General features: G+C 40.7%; 1 protein-coding gene across 6 annotated transcripts in view; it reads right to left on the reverse strand.

The window, feature by feature from the left end:
• LOC135705403 (G protein-coupled receptor kinase 1) overlaps positions 1-18,775 on the reverse strand; it is a 400,362-nt gene that overhangs the window by 209,752 nt on the left and 171,835 nt on the right. For all 6 annotated transcript variants that reach the window (XM_065227160.1, XM_065227152.1, XM_065227147.1 and 3 more), the window contains one exon: positions 10,417-10,493. In XM_065227160.1, coding sequence (XP_065083232.1) covers positions 10,417-10,493 — 77 coding nt within the window. The remainder of the gene's footprint in view (positions 1-10,416; positions 10,494-18,775) is intronic.

Below are 18,775 nucleotides of genomic sequence, written 5' to 3' on the forward strand. Positions count from 1 at the left end.
GTGAAGGACACGACTGGACAGTTGCTTACCGACCCCACTGACCCTGGTTTTAGCACTTCGAACAACTTCTTCAAGTTTCGACGGCCAACCAGCCATCAACGGCATGATCCGCGTAGGGTGCGGCGCTTCACTCGCGTCAATTCCGTCAACGTCAACAGCAGGAGATTGAAGCAGCTATCCGAAGCAATCCAACAAGGCTCCAGGGGTCGATCGCATATCAGCTGAGATGCTCAAAGCTGATCCCATGATATCCGCTCAAATTTTGCATCAACTATTATGTAATATCTGGGACACCGCGACTTTTCCGGCCGACTGGATGCAGGGCGTCTTAGTGAAGGTCCCAAAGAAGGGGGATCTGACTGTGTGCAATAATTGGCGAGTCATCATGTTACTGTGTATTGTCCTCAAAGTTCTGTGCCAAGTTATCCTGAATCGGGTACAGGATGCCAGAAAATCTTGTGTGGACGATATTGTCACGCTCCGCATCATCTTGGAGCAGGTCAATAAATTCCAAGAGTCCCTTTATTGGGTATTCATTGACTACGAAAAAGCTTTCGACAAAGTCAATCACGAGAATCTGTGGGGCACCCTGAGACGTAAGGGAGTCCCGGATAAAATCGTCAACCTCATCGAAGCGAGTATCAGGATGTATACTATCACCGATACTGTTCCTCATCCTAATCGACTAGATCATGGTGGGTACAATTGACCGTGTACCGAGCTGTGGGCTGCTTTGGCAGCCCATCACTATGGATCATTTCAACGACTACGATTAGGCTGATAATGTTGCTCTACTAGCACAACGCCGCTCTGATATGCAGAGTAAGCTTAATGACCTAGCCGAACGCTCCTCTGCTGCGGGTCTCACCAACAACGTCAACAAGACCAAATCGTTGGATGTCAACACGGGCAACCCTTCCAACTTTACGGTAGCGAGGCAAGCAGTGGAGAAGGTCGAAAGTTTCCAATATCTTGGCAGCCAAATAGCGTCGGACGGCGGGACCAAGAGCGACATAGGTGCACGAATCAAGAAGGCTAGGGCTACCTTTGCGAGTTTACGAAACGTTTGGAGATCCAACCAGATAAGTCTACGCACCAAAATTCGAATTTTCAACTCGAACATGAAATCTGTGTTGTTATACGCCAGCGAGACGTGGTGTGTATCAGCGGAGAACACTCAGAAGCTGCAGATCTATAATTCGTGCCTGGTGGCCTCACAACTGGATCTCGAATGCCGAGCTCCATAGTCGATGTCATCAGAAGCCGATAGCAACAGAAATTCGAGAGCGAAAGTGGAGGTGGGTCGGCCACACACTTCGACGGGCGGAAACGAAATCTGCAAGCAAGCGCTGGATTGGAATCCAGCAGGACATCGCAGCAGAGGCAGACCCAGGGGCTCATGGCGGTGGAGCCTCAATAAGGAAATTAAGCAAGTCGATAGAAATCTGACCTGGGCCCAGGTCAAGGCAAAAGCGAGCAGCCGCCCAGGATGGAAGTCTTTCACGTTGGCTCTTTGCACCGCTGGTGGTGCACAGGACCCTTAAGTAAGTAAGTAAGTTTCTAGATTTAGTTTTGCTTACAAAAATCGGTGTGCATGTGTAGTTTTAAGGACAATTAATTTGTACTAGACAAAACAATTCACTTTTTCCTGCATGATTAAAGTAAGTTAGGTTAGGTTCAAACAATTTAGATTAACAACTGCATGAATTTGTATAAAACTTTAGGTAGGAACAACTAATTTCAATAATAGGTTTAGCGGTATGATTATTAGCTGCAAGGAATATTGTAATGTAATTTTAAGCAAATTTGATCCATTTTTTATCAATTTTTCACCTTCTGATAGCACGTTTACTAGATTGACTTCAATAGAATGATCTACAATAAACGAGACAATGTAGATCTTCACACTCTATCTCCCTCCTCTCTTTCGGTTCTGTCACTGTGACAGTTTCGTTGACAGTTCACCCGAGCCGCTAGTGTTCCGTCACAAGCAGTGTTCCCAGTTCCAACAAGTTGATTATGCTGTTTGATACCTCCGGGTACTGCTCCGAGTGCTCCTTCGCGTTCAAGTTTTTTACAAACTGGGCAGAGACAGGCGAGCATGTGGAGCCCAACATTGCGACGTCCATTACGTAGATTTCTGGTTGACTCGTAGGGGTACGACGAAAAAGGAACTGCTAAGTTTCCTGGACGTCTGCGATTACTGCGATTTGATACAACCGAAATCCAAATAGAACTGCAATAAGTGACGTGAATAGATCAGGTCCTTTCAGCAGAAATGAATTCAATGATACGCCTTCCACTTTCGCACGAGCATCACAAATTATACGCACTTTCCCGGGTTTCTCCTAGTGGGCCGTACCAGACCTTCCGTGGATTCGCATTCAATAGTTCTTCCGCCGAAGCCTTGTGTGCATATCCCTTATCCAGGTTTTCTTGGATTTGGCGATGTAGATTCTCCTTGAGTGTTGAGTTTCGTTCCATACGTCTCTCAAGACATTTCAATCGTCACAACGCCAAAGGAAAACTATCCGGAAACTCGATGTCGTCCTGCTTCCAAAGTAATCCGGTCTCAAATCGATCTCCAACGCACTTTGTTGTACTCTCCAATAGATTCCATGCTCGCAGTTCTTCCTTTGACAAGGCTGTTTTTGACTGCGCCACGCTCACTTCTTCCACGGCGAAATACTGCTTCAATGCTTCGTGTATGTTACAGTTGGTGGAGCACTCACACACGTGGAAGCTGTAAGCATCGTTGGAAGAAGCACGTTGTTGTCCGTAAACACATCAACCAAGTCTTGTCTTTACAGCTACCGGACCGGATCCATCACCTTCCTTCACCTTCAATGGTAGAGTGAGCCGCAGATTATCAATCCCAATCAGGAGCTTGGGACTAACATCCTGATATCCTTGCACCGGAACTTGCTTCAGATATTCATATCGTTTTAATGCTTCTTCGAAGTTAAAATTCTGCGAAGGCAGATTCAGTCGATCGACGGTACGAGCATCTAAAAGCGTAAAGCGTATGTTTTTGCTCACGCCAGAAATCTCAAGTGAAACTTTTGGTGAATTCTTCTCCTTCCGCGATGTATTTCCTGTCCAGTGGAGACAGAGAAGTTGTGGATTGCCATTCAGTCCCAATTGTGAGATCAGCTCATTTTCCACTAGAGTAATGGAGGATCCTTCATCAATGAAAGCGAAAACATCAGAGCCCGACTTTCCGTAAAGTGTGACTGGAATCACCCGAAAAAGGAGATTAGACTCAAGAAACCGGTGAGCATGCTTCTCAGCAATGATCGGAGATGGAGTGTCAGACTTCTTAGCGGAATGAAGAAGTGGATGATGTCGGAATTGACATCCATCGATATTGCATCGACTGCCGCTACGACACGAACGTCTACCATGTCCGAAGAGACAGTTCTGACAAAGTCTCAGTTCACGAATCTTCCGCCAGCGCTCATCCACGTCGAAGTTTTTGAACGTTTCACATTCGCGCAGATAGTGATCTATCTCACTACAACAAAGACACTTGAACCATAGAGGTAACTCTAAGACCACTGGGTCCCGAAAAAAATCATTATTATTTTTGGCTCACTCAGTACCAGAACAACGGTCCCAAGCAGTCCCAAGCTATTTCACTCACCCCTGCATGTTCTGCATGAATCCACACACCCCTGATGTTATCTGTCAAACTTTCATAGCGAATCAAAACAAACATAGTGTAGTAATAGAATTTCAACTAGAATAGGGTACGTTAATCGTTTGCTTGGGACCAATAGGCTACTAAAGTGGTGAGCCAATTTAAAATCGTTAGTTTCGTATTGATTGTTGCTTGTACTGCCATCCCGTACTCGAAGAGTCCCTCCAGTTTGTCAGATTTCGGAATCGGAATCGATCGTACCTTTTGAAGAAGTGCGTTTATTAGCACCTCCGGTCGACCATACCACAAACGGAGCGTCTCGTCAAGTGCCTGTCCTTTTAAGCAGCATTGCAGCCGAACCATATTTTCCCCACCCGTGTAACCACATGCTGCAGTGGTGTAGGTGTAGTTTGAAATAAATATCGGCCACTCCGACGGATCGTCAGAGAAAGTCGGAAGGTCACGAGTCAACGACTGCCGCGCTGCAAGCTGCTGATGGGTTGGACCTTGGATCAAGGGTGTTCGATAGTGTGGCGTATTGGACTGGACTAAGGGTCCATGTGGGTTCAGCTTATCCTGGACTTCGACGCTGCTGCCCATTGGCACCGAAATCGAAGCGCGTGCGATCACTGCGCTGCTGCCGGTTTGCAGGAGGAAAACTTAAACTGGGGTGTGTGCAATCATCCCGCTGCTGCTTGCTGGGACAAGAATCGAAGCGCGCGCGTTCATATCGCTGCTGTTCGTTGGTATCGAAAACCGAAGTCGAAACTCACTCGTTCCTCGCGCTTCTGCTTGCCTGCACTAACACCAAAAAGCGCGTGTCCATTACGCTGGTACTTATTACCGGTCGGATGCACTTCAGGATCGGAAACGATACGCCAATCTTGTTCAGTATAGATTGATTGGGTTTTTGGAAACGCACCAAGCGATCGCAACGGTTGTCCATTTTCCGCGACATCAATCCAGCTAGTTGCTGCTTACACTCCTCCAATTGACTCTGCAGCTCCAGAAGCAGCTTCTCGGCTTGTTTCTGTTTCTGCTGGCAATGCTCACGTTGACTTTGTTGACGTTGGCGTTTTAAACCTTCGTTTTCATCACGGGAAATCTCCAGTAGTGGCCACAGCTGCTGGATCTGAGAGGCTGCTAGTGGCTTCATTCCGCCGACGGCGCCTTCTTCCTGTTCCAGGTTACACCGTACCCATTCGTGCACTCTTTTGAGGTTATCTTGGCTACTGACACGACTCTTCAAACTTTCCGTTTGTGCTTCCACCGTCGCATCCAACAACTTTTGTTGTTCATCCAGGAATCTTTTCTGTAGATCTAACTGCAATTGCCGTTTTTCCAGTTCTTGCCGATCCTTCAATCGAGTCATACTATCGGCCAATTGGGAGCCCCCCGCCCGGATACTCCACTTTTAAAGGACACGCTGCCATCACTTGCACATTTGATGCAGGTTCACGATCGATCGCTGATGGAATCCATGACCTTGGCACAAGAGAAGTGCCACCAGGAATCGCAAGCGTCGCACTTGACAAAATTGTCCGCATCATCCGGTCTGTCACAGGCCACACAGTTGCTTTCCTCCAACGGGAAAGTCGTTCGAATCTGTTTTGGCATTGTTGTTTCATTTGAAGAATGTCGCCGGAGGCCAAAGAAAATGAATCCACTGATGTTTGAGAGCTTTATTTATCACGCTTCAAAGCTGAAAATGTAACAATGTTTATATAACAATATTGCCAAATGTATTTTAAAAGTAAATCTTACAAAACAGTGGACCTTATCCACTTTGCAGGCCTCCAGAGAATGAGGTTATGCAGTTGGGAATTCTGTGTCTCACTAAAGTTATTAATATGTAATAATTACTTGTCAAACAAGCTAATGATTGTTACTTACATATGATGCGAATGATTGAGATGTACAAAGTTCAATTAATCAAACTATTACAAATTTTTTATAATAAAAAATAATACGAGAACTCAATCGACGCGTTTCTTTCTTCGCTTTTGCCAGCTCTACACTTGCTAGTGGCTAGTGCAGGACTGGCAGCGATCACTGGTGTCAAAAATAGTGATTTTAGTGACCATGTTGAAGAAATAAGTGACCAAATAGTGACTTATAGTTGTAAAAATAGTTACTAAAAAGTGACCTAAGAGAAAATAAATGTTTGATGTTTTAGACTTATTCACCAAGTATCTCATAAACACTTATGTACGATATGAACCTTTGAAATGAAAGATTCAATAGAAAGTTTATGGCCAAACCCACAGCATTAGTCAGGGTGTCTACTAACTGCAAAAACCTGGAAAACCGGGAATCCTCCCTGAAGTACCTTCAAGAAATTTTCAAGTTTCTGGAGTAAAAATCCATGGACAGTTTTAAAAGTTCGTGGAATTTTACTTTAATTTCTAAAGACCTTCTTTTAAGGAAGTTCTGGGAAAAGAATCTTTCAGAAAAAACATCAAATGCAATCTGCTTTTAAGGTAGTTATGAAGAATTTTAGATTTCTTGTGAAGCCTGAAAGTTTTGACAAACATTTGAAGAAACCCTGAATTGAATTAAAAGTAAAATTTAATGAAAACTCTGAAAATTTCTGAGGAGCACAACTCCTTCAGAGAAAAATTCCAAGGACCTTCTGAGGATAATTTTATACAGTTTTGGAAGAAAACGAATCCGGAGCATAAGTCCTTGGAATCTTTTTGAAAATACAAAAAGGAGGATTACAGTTAAATCTGAGAATAACTCCAGAACATCTTCAAAAGAATTCGGAAAGTAAATTCAGAAGGGTTTGCCAAACAAATTATGCGAAAAAATCTAAGGAATTTGTGGGGAGAAATGCCACTGAATTCTTAGGAGACTTTCAATGTGAGTAGAACTCCAAGGGAAGGATATCTGAAATGAATTCAATTAATATTTGGAGAGTTTTTTCAAAGGGTTTCTTATTGTGGAGAATTTCAAGGTTATTCAGAGGAAAATTAAAAGAAAATTGAATTAGGAGGATAGGTCTGAGGTCTGAGGTCTTCCGAACTACTTGAAAGTTCCCAAATTTTTCCTGAAGTTAATGAAACTGCCTTAAAATTCTTTTGTAGTTTGAGAAACTATGCTCACTGATGCTCACAATACTTCTCATCAAATTCTAAAACTTCCCTGAACTTTATAGGCCATCCTAAAGTTTACTCAATGTTTCTAACGTTGCCTTGAAATTTCGACAATTTTCGTTAAGTATTATAACCATTATAAACGATCACTAATTTTCCCTGAATTTATCTATGGTTACCTGAAGTTCTCTAAATTTTTTTTTAATAATCCGGCAAATTTTCTGATATACATTCATAATTCCCTGACGCTTCTGACGTTTTCGTATCAATCATAGAATTCATAGAATACCCCATAACGGAACACAAGTCTCTGCAAATTTGCTTAAATTAGTGGTATCATTCTGAAGCTTTCTGATCGTCCTTGAAGTACTCGGAACTTCGCTGAATATCATGAAACTATCTAAAAGTATCTAAATTTATAATAAGTTCTCTGGAATTTCTTGAAGATATCACCGATTGCTAAAAGTTCTCGGAAAGCTGTTTCTTTAAAACTGATTACCATGTCTTAAAAAAAGTTTGAGTAAATTGCTGTTGTTTTTGATCTACAAAAAAAGCATATTTTAACGCATTTAAAAAATAGCTTTCTTAACCAGGAAGTTATCCGTTTAAGCACTGGAAAAATTTGGAAAACTCATGTAATTCTATTTAGCAAAATGAGTAGACGCCCTGTAGATAGAGAAATACGCTTAAACGCCACAAAGCAAATAATGATCTTGAAATAAATTCACGCTAAAATAGTTGAAAATAGTGACTGATTATACGAAAAAGTGACTTTAGTGACTTGGCCTTAAAAAAAGAGACTTTTTAGTGACTGGCTTGAAAAAAGTGACCAAGTCACTAAAAAGTGACTCGCTACCAGCCCTGCTAGTGCATACTCATTCCCGCAGGGCTTCTACACTCGGCAGGGTTGCCGATTCAGCTGCTGCGGAGACACTCATCATCCGTGAACATATCAAATTGATTGCTCAAAGAAATTTCATCAGTAGGGGGGTCATTGCCCTTTTATTTTGCGTTTCAGCACCATGGCGGCAGAAGAACGTTTCTCAGATTCGACTTCCAAGCAGATTTCTATAAGAATCCGAAGGATCGAAGCGAAATTTTCCAAATTGATATCCAAGCATATCGGATAGGGTCCTAACAAGGATCGAACAAGGTAGAATATTTGCAGGTAATATTTAGCACTGAGGAAGTGCTGTTTAAATTTGTTGTAGCTTCCCTCAGCAAAAAGCAAATAGATCCGCACGGCAAGAGAGCCTGAATGCCAGACACGAATCATGGGGTGGTTGCTTGCTGTTCGAAGAGTCTCTGCTAGGATATTTTGTCGTTCACGCTACTCATCAACCAACATTTAAAATTGATCAACTATCTGCTTTTTAATTAAAAAAAGTTACAGTTTAAAATTGTCCTGAATTTTAGTCTAAAAGTTCAACCAAGTCTTGTACGATGCCCTGATTTATTATATGAATCCGTAGAACTTCGTGAGACCTCAACAAAATATCTTTGAATCTCCACATCATCCTGGATCATTATAAACATTTAAAAGGATGTTGTCCAATGTCCTGGCTAAATGTTTGAACCCATATAGCTTCGTGGAGTCCCATAATATCATACGGGATACAAAGTTGCATTGACTTGCCCTCCAAATTATCCTAAACATAAGATCAAGATGTTCTACAAGCTCAACGAAGTCTTGACCGATGTACTGGTCCATTATACGTATCCGTAGAGCTGTAGCATGTATTAGTAAAGCCCGATTTAAAGTAAATTTGGACGCATTCAAGTGATCATAACTCAACCATTAAACAATATACACGGTTGATCAAAACGTCAAACAAAAGGGTATTTATTCAACTTTCAAACGATAGATAACAAGTTATTACATTTCACCGTTTCTAACTCGGTTACGAACGAACTGTCGTACTTTACTTGTGATCGATGCCATCATGATCTGCACAGTAGCTGGTGACACTGTACCGGCGAACTTATTCCACTTTAAACGCATTTGTTGTGCATTTGTCACTTCTTTACCGCATCCTCGAAGTTTTCGCTTGACAGTTGCCCAATATTTTTCGATCGGTCTGAACTCAGGGCAATTCGGAGGATTAATCTCTTTGGCGCCGAAATTAACATTGTTTGCAGCATACCATTCTAGCAACCGGTGAACACTCGTGTTTATTTCAGTTACCATGGAGACGTAATTTGTGATTAGCCCCGGTCCCTTTCAAATTGTATCATTATTTATGAACGGTTCTTATATTTGAAATGACGTTTCACATCCATCTAGTGATGTCCGATTTTCATTCGAATAATCGTTTAATCGATTAACGAACCGAAAAGTAAACTATTTATAATCGGTTAGATCATGCCGATATAAGCATTAACATCTCCACAGGATCATCACCGATCGTTTCAAACATGTGCTGCACTCTCATTGGTATAAAAATGGCAGCACAGCGAACAAAAAATAATCGATTAGTTGTTAATCGAGTAATTAAAAAATGGGACATCTCTAACTTTGGTGTGATTGTTTTGATAAAAATGAGCGCAAAATTTCATCTCTTCCGAGGGGGCAGCACAACCACAAAATTACCTTGAATACGGGGGGTTCTCATTGGATGAAAGGGACCGTGAAAGAAGACACTAAAATAGAAAGTTTTTCTTCCGACAGTTTCATCTTAGTATTCATCTTTGATTCTAGTACCTCCTTAGAGTAGTGGCAGTTGGCTAGATCCGGTCAAAACATAACGTTGGTCTTGTGTTGCCGAATGAAGGGTAAAATCCGCTTTTTCAGACACTATTTAATGTAAACCTTCGACGTCATTGTGTGAGATGTGATGAAAACCTTGGTTTTAAGACCACAACTGCAGATTCCTTGCCAAATCATTAGTTTCCGAGCAAACTTATCAGCAAAAACAAATTTATACATGGAAGGGACATCCCCACGACCAGTTGCCAGGTAACATTTTTGTCCGGGGATTTGTTTATAATCCATTTTGACATATGCTTCGTCATCCATTAAAATACAGCCATCAAATTTCGTCAAAACTCGTTCGTATAGTAATCGTGCTCGCTTTTTGGCCACTAAATTTTGTTTCAGGGAGCGATTCGGATGTTTACTGGCACAAAAAGACTTATATCCTTCTCTCGAAAGGATGTTACGAACGGTGGAAAAGTTGGAATCGTATTTTATGATAGATGCGCTGTGCTCTATCCACACTCAGAGTATCCTTGCAACGTTTGATTACAAGACTCACCGTTGACTTTGGGAATTTTAACACTTTTGCTATTTTTGAGGCAGACCACGAAGGGTTCTCTAGATGTTTGTGCACAATTAATTTTCTTTTCTCAGGTTCCATGATCCTTAATTTCGGGATGCGTCGATCAATCGAGAAAAACTTTTCACCAATTTCTTCGTCAATGAAACATCAACAAATGCCTGTCAAACGTTTTTTGTTCCAACCACCAGGGGCGCGGTAGTGTATTGAACCGTGCGTCCAGATTTACTTTGAATCGAGCTTTATTAGCAAAATATATTTGATTCTCCAAGCATGAAGCTGGAACTCACATCTTGGAGCACTACAGACTCAACAAAGTCTTGCCCGATGTCTTGATTGACTGTACGAATCATCCTGATTAAAAAATAAATGTTTTGAATGAAGTAAACCACTAATGTACACTCACCTAACACTTGATTGAAGATTTTGTCGAAGTTCACCTCGTTCTCCTTCTCCAGGTATTTGTGCATCACACTTCGAACACTGTAAATAGAAATAGGAAAAAGTACGAAAACCAGAATTATTCAACCGCACTTCATTCGACAAGGCAGAGAAAGACTTTTAATTAACCGTACCGGAGCCACAATATCCCACTCTGCTATCCCTCCCGTATCTAATGATGATGATGATGATGATGATGGAGACTTTTCCGAGGCGAAGCTTTGCTCTGTGCCGTCCTACCGACCGGATCTCATTCTTCATTTCATTCGCTAGCATTAGATATTCATGGAATATCTTAACGACTGCTTTAGAATCGTAAATTATTGACAGACCCGCCACCCTCTAACCAGGGGCGGTGCTTCTATTCAGTTCACTGGTTGCATATGGTCACCTGCTCCCTCGAGGGAGCCGGTGGCATATTGTGGGAAAAATTACTCAACCCAAGTTTGGAAAGGGGAGCAATCTTTCGGTTTTGCCCGATGTTGTTGCTCAACCAATCAAGATTGCTTGTATCATTTTTAATAATTAAATTGATTATACATCACCTGTCGACTGCATTGCATCGGACTTCTCTCCGATGAGGTTATGTGACCTTTGAAAGACGAGCCATCTGCCAATATAGGGACAATAAAAAAAAGGCAAATCGAAGCAATCCAAGTACCTACACGTGTTGGCTAATCGAAGTGTACCGTTCCAACCGCGTAGACGGATGGCAAAAAGAGTGACTCGGTTGCTTGCACAGATTGACGTCAAACTGGCCCCGTGCGCAAAGTTCTAAAGTTCCCATAAGCCATTTTTTCCCCTCTCTCCACCGTTGTTGGCTCACTTCAGCTCACAGTATTTACTTTTGCTACGATAGGTGAGTGGAAATCTTGGTTTTGCCTACCTGCTCTTTGCACTCGAGTGATCTGCTTCTGCAAACGAATGCGAATGCAAATAAATTCCTTGGAAGCCACCGACCATCGACCGGCAACGGTGATGACGTGGTACAGAGTGCGCTGTTGCTACGCAACTGACGGTCGGTCTCATCTCTTCTCGGAAAACCATTTCGATTTCCCACGAAATTCAATCACAACAGTTTGACACCTGAATGAAATTTCCAATCAAGCATTCCCCACCAGCTGGGCAAACAAATAAAAAAATAAGGGAAAATGTGACAGTTTTTTCTCCCCCCGAAATTCGATCGCAGTAGACGCTGTCTTCGGAAAGTATTAAATCTGAATTCCGTCGCTAATCCTTCCCGGAACGGTTTGTGTCAGTGGGGTGTCGTCGATGGGGGCAGCACGTGCGCGGGGAAAAAACAAGAACCTTTCAGCTTTCGCCTCAGTCGGGGGCAATGGAAAGTTGGAGCAAAAAATCGTTGGTATGTTTTATGGTCGTCCTTCGCCGGGTCCATTCATCATAACACCCACCCACCGCATAAAAGGATTAATTTGAAGGTGTACCTACACTGCACCAAACAGCACAGCGCAGTGTCGAGCCCCTTTTTTTCGCGCGCGTTGTTGCGGCAAATAAGGGGAAGGACAAAGTTTTTGTTTACGGGCTGGTTTTTCCCGATGACTTAGGGGCAGCTGCGGGAGCCTGGCTGTTGTTGAGAAGTAATTAAATTAAGGTGCTAGTGACGGAGGAATTTGCGTGAGACGGAAGTGAGCACGGTGAATTTGTTTCAGTACGTGACTCGGCAGAGCTTGAGTGATTGAACATTGACGAACGGGATCGGGTGGGATTTTACTGCTTAAATATTTTCCCTTTAATCAGTTTAAGAGAAATTAAAGAGCTCTACAATACCATAGAGGTAACTCTAAGACTAGTAGGTCCCGAAGAAACGTGCTCAACTTTTTGGCTCAGCTCTGGTACTATCTTCGGTCCCAAGCTAATCGATTCACCCCTCGAAACATAGGAAAATCCAATAACCCCTCATTTTATCTGTCAAACTTTCTTAGGGAATCAAAACAAACATTGTGTAGTGCTAGAATTTCGACTAGAATGGGGTTCGTTAATCGTTTGCTTGGGACCAATAGGCTAGTCGTAGAGAGCCAATTTAAAATCGTTAGTTTCATATTGATTGTTGACAATACTGCCTTTAATCGCATATCAGTCCCATATGGATTTTCGTCAATTTTCAGATTACAACGCACCCGGTATCAATTGTCATCCACTTTCATAATTGGGGAAATGGCTCTAATGTTGGCCTATCCTGCTTTCCATGCTCGGTAATGGTGGCCTGTTTGTATGAATAAATGTATCCTTCACTGTGCTTGTTGACACTAACTGGAGGGCGTATGTTGTTCCATTTTCTTCTGTTCCTGGGAGAGGGAAAGGGATGGGTCAAAATCCAAACATCCAGATAGTGACAAAAAGCACAGTGAAGGATACATTTATTCATACAAACAGGGAAATGGATGTAATGTAGGCCTAAGTATCCCTAATGTGGGCCCATACATAAATTCAGCAATCGACTAAATTTTCAATAGCGACCAAAAATATCCATTAGTACCGTCCCAATGACGCGTTCATCTAGATAAAATTGATAAATAGCAGATTTTAAGCGATGGGCCCAATCTTAGATCCATAGGCCAACAGTAGAACCATTTCCCCTATTTATAAATTTACTATGCTTTTTTTCAAATATTTAGATCGGAATCACACTTCGTAACTTCAATTGCCATTTTCTCAACGGCTACTTTTTCAATATGGGACTGATATGAGATTAAAGGAAGAATACGTCTACTATGCAGAAACAAATATGAAATGGGATTTTCATGAACACGTTGAAGACCTAGATCTCCTAAACCTAATGGAATTATGAAATCGCATTCAATCAATGATTTGTTATGTTCTATAACAGTTTATATAACCTTTATATTACTGGATTTGGTTGTAAAGAAGTTTACTCAACATAATTATATGAATTGGTTTTACTTGGGGTTGTCTCTGTATGATGAGAAAAGCATGTATCTATAAAAAAAAGACCAGAGCAGAAGTAACTCGGTTTTAACATTTCTCCAAATTTTCCTGGAGTTTAGATCTTGAAATGAAGTCTCTCCTTTAACCTCGAGACAACCGCAAGTATCCGGTCCAGCTCCTTTAACTTTAAATAATCAATAATGTATTACGAAAATGATAACTCGGCTCTGGAAAGTTTATTCGATTGAGCCTGTACAAATTAAGTAATTAATAAAAAAAAAAGATCTTGAAGTTGTACAGAAGACTTAACAAAGCAATAATTGGAACACAAAGTTGTACTGTATGTATGTATGTAAGGTAGCCACCATCCCTTCAAAGATCTTGTCTTGTATGCAGCTCCACTTAATAGCAAGATCAATTTGAGCTACCGATCTGAATTCACAATATCGCTGTATGAAGGGCCAAAAACGGAGGTGCGGACCCGTAAGCAGAGACACTTACACGAAATCCACGGGAATTTAAGAATCTCCTTCCAACGATACGATCCAACAAATCGAATAACACAATTCGCAATACTTATTAAGCTTCCTACAGGATGGTTTGTTAAGAAGGGCGCGTCAATCTCCATGAAACTGTTGGAGTAGAATTTACACCACCACAATCGAATCGGTAGGATAAAGAAAATGATAGTGTTTATTCCCTCCTAGACTCCGGTTGTCATACCACTCCATCGTCCAGTCCCAGGTCAAATGATACCCTGATGCTCCCTCCCAACCCAGTATTTATTTATATAATGAAAATATATGTAGTGGAGAAATGAAATATATCAAAACATGAAATATGAAATAATGAATATAAAATTATATAGATAAAATAGTTGATATTCTGCAATGAAAACAATAATTATTTTACATATAATAAGATGCAGCTCTATGTTTCTTCAGCTCACAATATCAAGTGGATGTAACACTGAAATTTCAAGATTATATTAAGCATATAGGGGAAATGTAGGTAATGTCGGCCTACATGTCCCTAATTTGGGCCCATCGCTAAAAGTCTGCTATTTATCAATTTTAACTAGATGAACGCATTATTGGGACGTTACTAATGGATATTTTCGGTTGCTATTGAAAATTTAGTTGATTGCTGAATTTATGTATGGGCCCAAATTAGGGACACTTAGGCCGACATTACCTGCATTTCCCCTATATATATTTTTATCTCTAATTACTAATAATGTAAGGATGTAAATGTAAAGTGTAAATGTGATGTGTAATTAACATGACTAACAATAAAATGGAATTACGAGAAAAATAAAGGAAAGATCTCACCCGATATGTTGCAAATGAATCCATGACATCACGATGATTTCGAAGAGCTCCAATAGATATGCTGCTGCTACTTCTTCAAGCGGTGTTAAAAACAGCACTCTCGCCTTTCGGTTCTCACACAGCAGAGCAAACCCCATCAACCACGAAATACACTCTAGAGGGATATCAGCAGAGGAAAAAAGGACTGCATCCACTTTCCATCACCAATCACTTGCGACGCCAGCTCCGATCACTTTTGTAAGCCGTAAACTACTGATTCACGGTAACGTCGACCACCGAATCACCACCAAAACTCGCGACGGACACATTATCTGCACTTTGCCCGGCTAATTTGGCAACTGGACCGTGTTAAACTCACACCCGGTGACGGCAAAAAAAAGGAATCGATGGGCAATTTTGTGATACGGAATTTCCACAATAAACCGGGAATGCACAAATTTCACCACATCCAACTGCGAAACACGTTTAGGAGCACTTTTGGTACACTTTCGATCGAACACACTAAATTTTTTTTTTTTTTTCAAAAATAGTTGCGAGTGAACCAACATCATCACCGCGTAAATAAACTAAAATTAAAATTATCACTCGCGATGGCACAAGTTTCTGATCCGGGAGAAAAAATCAACCAACGCAGATAGCGTCAAATCTTCTGTTGCTTGCAAACATGAAGAATCATGTTTTCTTTTTCGATTCTAAAACTTCTCGGAAAGCGAGAAAACCAATCACACACGCATAACCGTCCGGGAGGCAGAATGCCAGCGCTAATCCGTCAAATGCAACCGAAAACTATGAATGCGAACGCACGCACAAAACAGAGAACAAACTTAAAACACAACCGTATCCAAAGGCATTCGAAACTGAACTGTGTTATGAGAAACGAATATTTCAATATTACAAAATACAAATATGGAAATGGCTCTAATGTTGGCCTATGGATCCAAGATTGGGCCCATAGTCAAAAATCTGCTATTTATCAATTTTATCTACATGAACGCGTCATTGGGACGGTCCCAATGGATATTCCTGGTCGCTATAGAAAACTTAGTCGATTGCTGAGTTTATGTATGGGCCCAAATTAGGGGCATTTAGGCCGACATTACATCCATTAACCTTATATTCCTGACAGAATAATGTATGTATGAGGTAAGCTTAAAATAGAAAATCATAATGGTAAACGTCCATTGATGTTGCATAAACAAAAACCTGAAAATAAACTATAATGATATAAATCGATGGGTTCCACATTGTTTTTGTAATACTGGTATCCAATAGATTCTGCTGTTCTTCTGAACTCTATATGTGTACAAAATTTTATTGTGGTTTATTAACAATTAGAATAAATAGAAATAGATGGCGACATGCTGGATTAATATTCACTAAAGAAGTATTATCGGATAATTTTGCAATTAAGACGGATAATACTACAGCTTTTTTTTAATAATTTGGGTATCATGTAACAACGCATGCTTGGCTTATAATTAGATTGATTATGACAAACGAGTTAGTTCAACTAAGTTTACTTGAAAATGCAATCCTATCATCGTCAGGGAATAACTGAAGTTCCAAATAAAGCAGCGTTCAGCCCAGCTCTCAAGGGCTTTATTTGTTCACATATTGATTTGCCTTCGAAAATTACTAAGAAAATTTGGGATTAATTTAGATCTTAATTTGATAACACAATTGAAAGCTTTAATCACTTGACTAAGATCTAACCAATTCGTTTTACAGCAAGCATTTAAGGATCTTTTTTTCCACCCATGATCCATTTGTTTGTATTATTTACAGAAAATGAAATACCTGTAACAATGAAAATTATGGGAAAATATACATGCAGCCTGGTTGAAAACCTAAATGAAAAAGTGGATTTAATAAATGTATCATCATTTGCACCACTTGTTTTTTTTTAATTCAGTACATAAAATAATAAGATTTCATGACTCAGACCTGTTTATAGAACAGCAGAATACATTTGATGACGAATTCCTGCTACTTGCTGCCCTCTCGCGTAGCTGTGCACCACCAATATAATGTCGACTTTCCTGAACGGTTCAAAATAGACCTATGGTTTTGAGTGCTAACACAGTTGTGCGCAGAACCGGGTCTAGGTTTCAAAATATTATTTAATAGAAGCATGAATAAGGAACAAAAGGAAAAGTAATTATAAAACCAACCAACAATTAATTTAAATGATCATGAAATTAGAAGTAGGTAACAGAAATGAGAATAAAAGTTTGAAAAATGATAGTTTACAAAATCACGACAGCACTGTGCAACTGAGACCCTAACGCACCAACACCAACATAGTTCTCCAAACCTAAAACACTTCTCTGAACGCTCAAACGTCAGCGTACAAAGTAAGCAACTCCAAGTACATACCATCGTATCTACACTCTAACCAAGAGCTCCAACCAACACTTGGAGAATCCTTAGTCCAATCCTCGCATTCCATTCTATACTGTTCTATGTGAATCCAGCTCTAACCGCCGTGCCACGTACTCTGTCACTGTATGCTAAGGCCATCCATAAATGACGTAGCATATTATTGACGAATTTTAAACCCCCCGTCCCACCTCGTAGCGTATTTAACATAGCCGATCACAACAACTAATAGCGGCTCTCCCTCCTCAAATGCTAAATCATTTATGGATGATCCCTAAAAAGAAAGGGAAGGTCACATCGTTTTCTTTTTATTCCTCTTGTAATATCTACTCTCTCTGTTTTCGCTTTCAGCAAATAAACACGGCTCGAGCCTCACACTCTCGAGTCCTCAGAATGATTCGGTCTAAACGCGCACCTACACAAACAACCAACCCATACACTTTCACGCAAATTCTTACATACACTTGACGGTGTTGCGGAAGTCAATGGTCTATGGTGGTTTGAGATAAATATACAAAATCTGGTCTTGCAATAGACGAAACACTAGGGCACTTCGTATGAAGCACAACCTTTAAAATATAATAATAATCAATAACTTATCTGTGTTGATGTCATTCCGCTTGTTAGCCACGTCACTCCGCAACACCCTCATAACAGCCCGTTCAAGAATACACATCCTTGGGCTTTGCCAAAGAAAGTGAAACAGCAAATACCACTTAACGGAATGCTTTTTAACACTAACACGACGTCTCTGCCGCAACCGTGTATTTTTTTTTTTCGGAAGCAACGCACTCACACCAACATTCCAAAAATCATGTTTAGCCCTGTTTTACCATATGCACTTCTTGATTTTCTTCTTCTTTAGTTCCGTTGGCTCAAGATTAGCTGTAATCAAGCATCTATTCTTTCCAATGCTAACATGATCAATTATCTTCTGAAACACAATATCGAATCCTAAAACCACAAACCAAACCAATGTTTCGCATTTCAGCATCAATCAGATTCTAAACCTCTCAGTCCGTTTTTTTTCACACACACAAACTAGAACAAAATGCGCTTTGCTACGTGCATGCATAGAATGCTGAATACTATTTAATTTAACTTGAATAGGCGTGTAGGTATAAATTTATTGATTGAAAAAAGCACTCCAATACAAATCACACTGCAGGACACCAGCTGAACTGCGACGAACCTCGACAAAACAACGCATCAAATCAGGAGCAAGACCGACGCACACCCTCTTTCCTCAAAATCTGAAAGCTAACTGAATTGGAACACAAAGTTGTACTGACGTAAAATATCTAAATCTACAAATCATTCTGAAGTTCATATCTTGACGTTCTACAGACTCAATGATGTCTTGTATCATTTGGATGATCTTTTTAAACACTAACCGCTTCATCAAGCGCCGTAACATCATGTGGAGCCAAGGGCTAGGCCACTCCACACACCAATCTTGGGTCATCTTTATTGTCAGTGTGCCGCAGGTGTTCCGATTGTGCCGGTCATAGAGCAAGCTGCGATTGTTTGTAAAATACCCAACCCGGAAATCGCAAGGATAAATCGGATTGAGGATGACGCGGGAAGTGGCGGGTGTGCGAAATTTTGGTGAATTAAGGGTACTAATGGGGTCAGATGAACTGCCTCTTTCTCTTGAGCCTAGAACCGTCATTTCGTATTTAGATCTATAAGTGAACTGCTGGTCTG

This window comes from Ochlerotatus camptorhynchus, unplaced genomic scaffold (assembly GCF_037179485.1).
Source record: "Ochlerotatus camptorhynchus isolate MF236.1 unplaced genomic scaffold, CSIRO-AGI_Acam_v1.1 ptg000022l, whole genome shotgun sequence".
NCBI classification, from domain to species: domain Eukaryota; kingdom Metazoa; phylum Arthropoda; class Insecta; order Diptera; family Culicidae; genus Ochlerotatus; species Ochlerotatus camptorhynchus.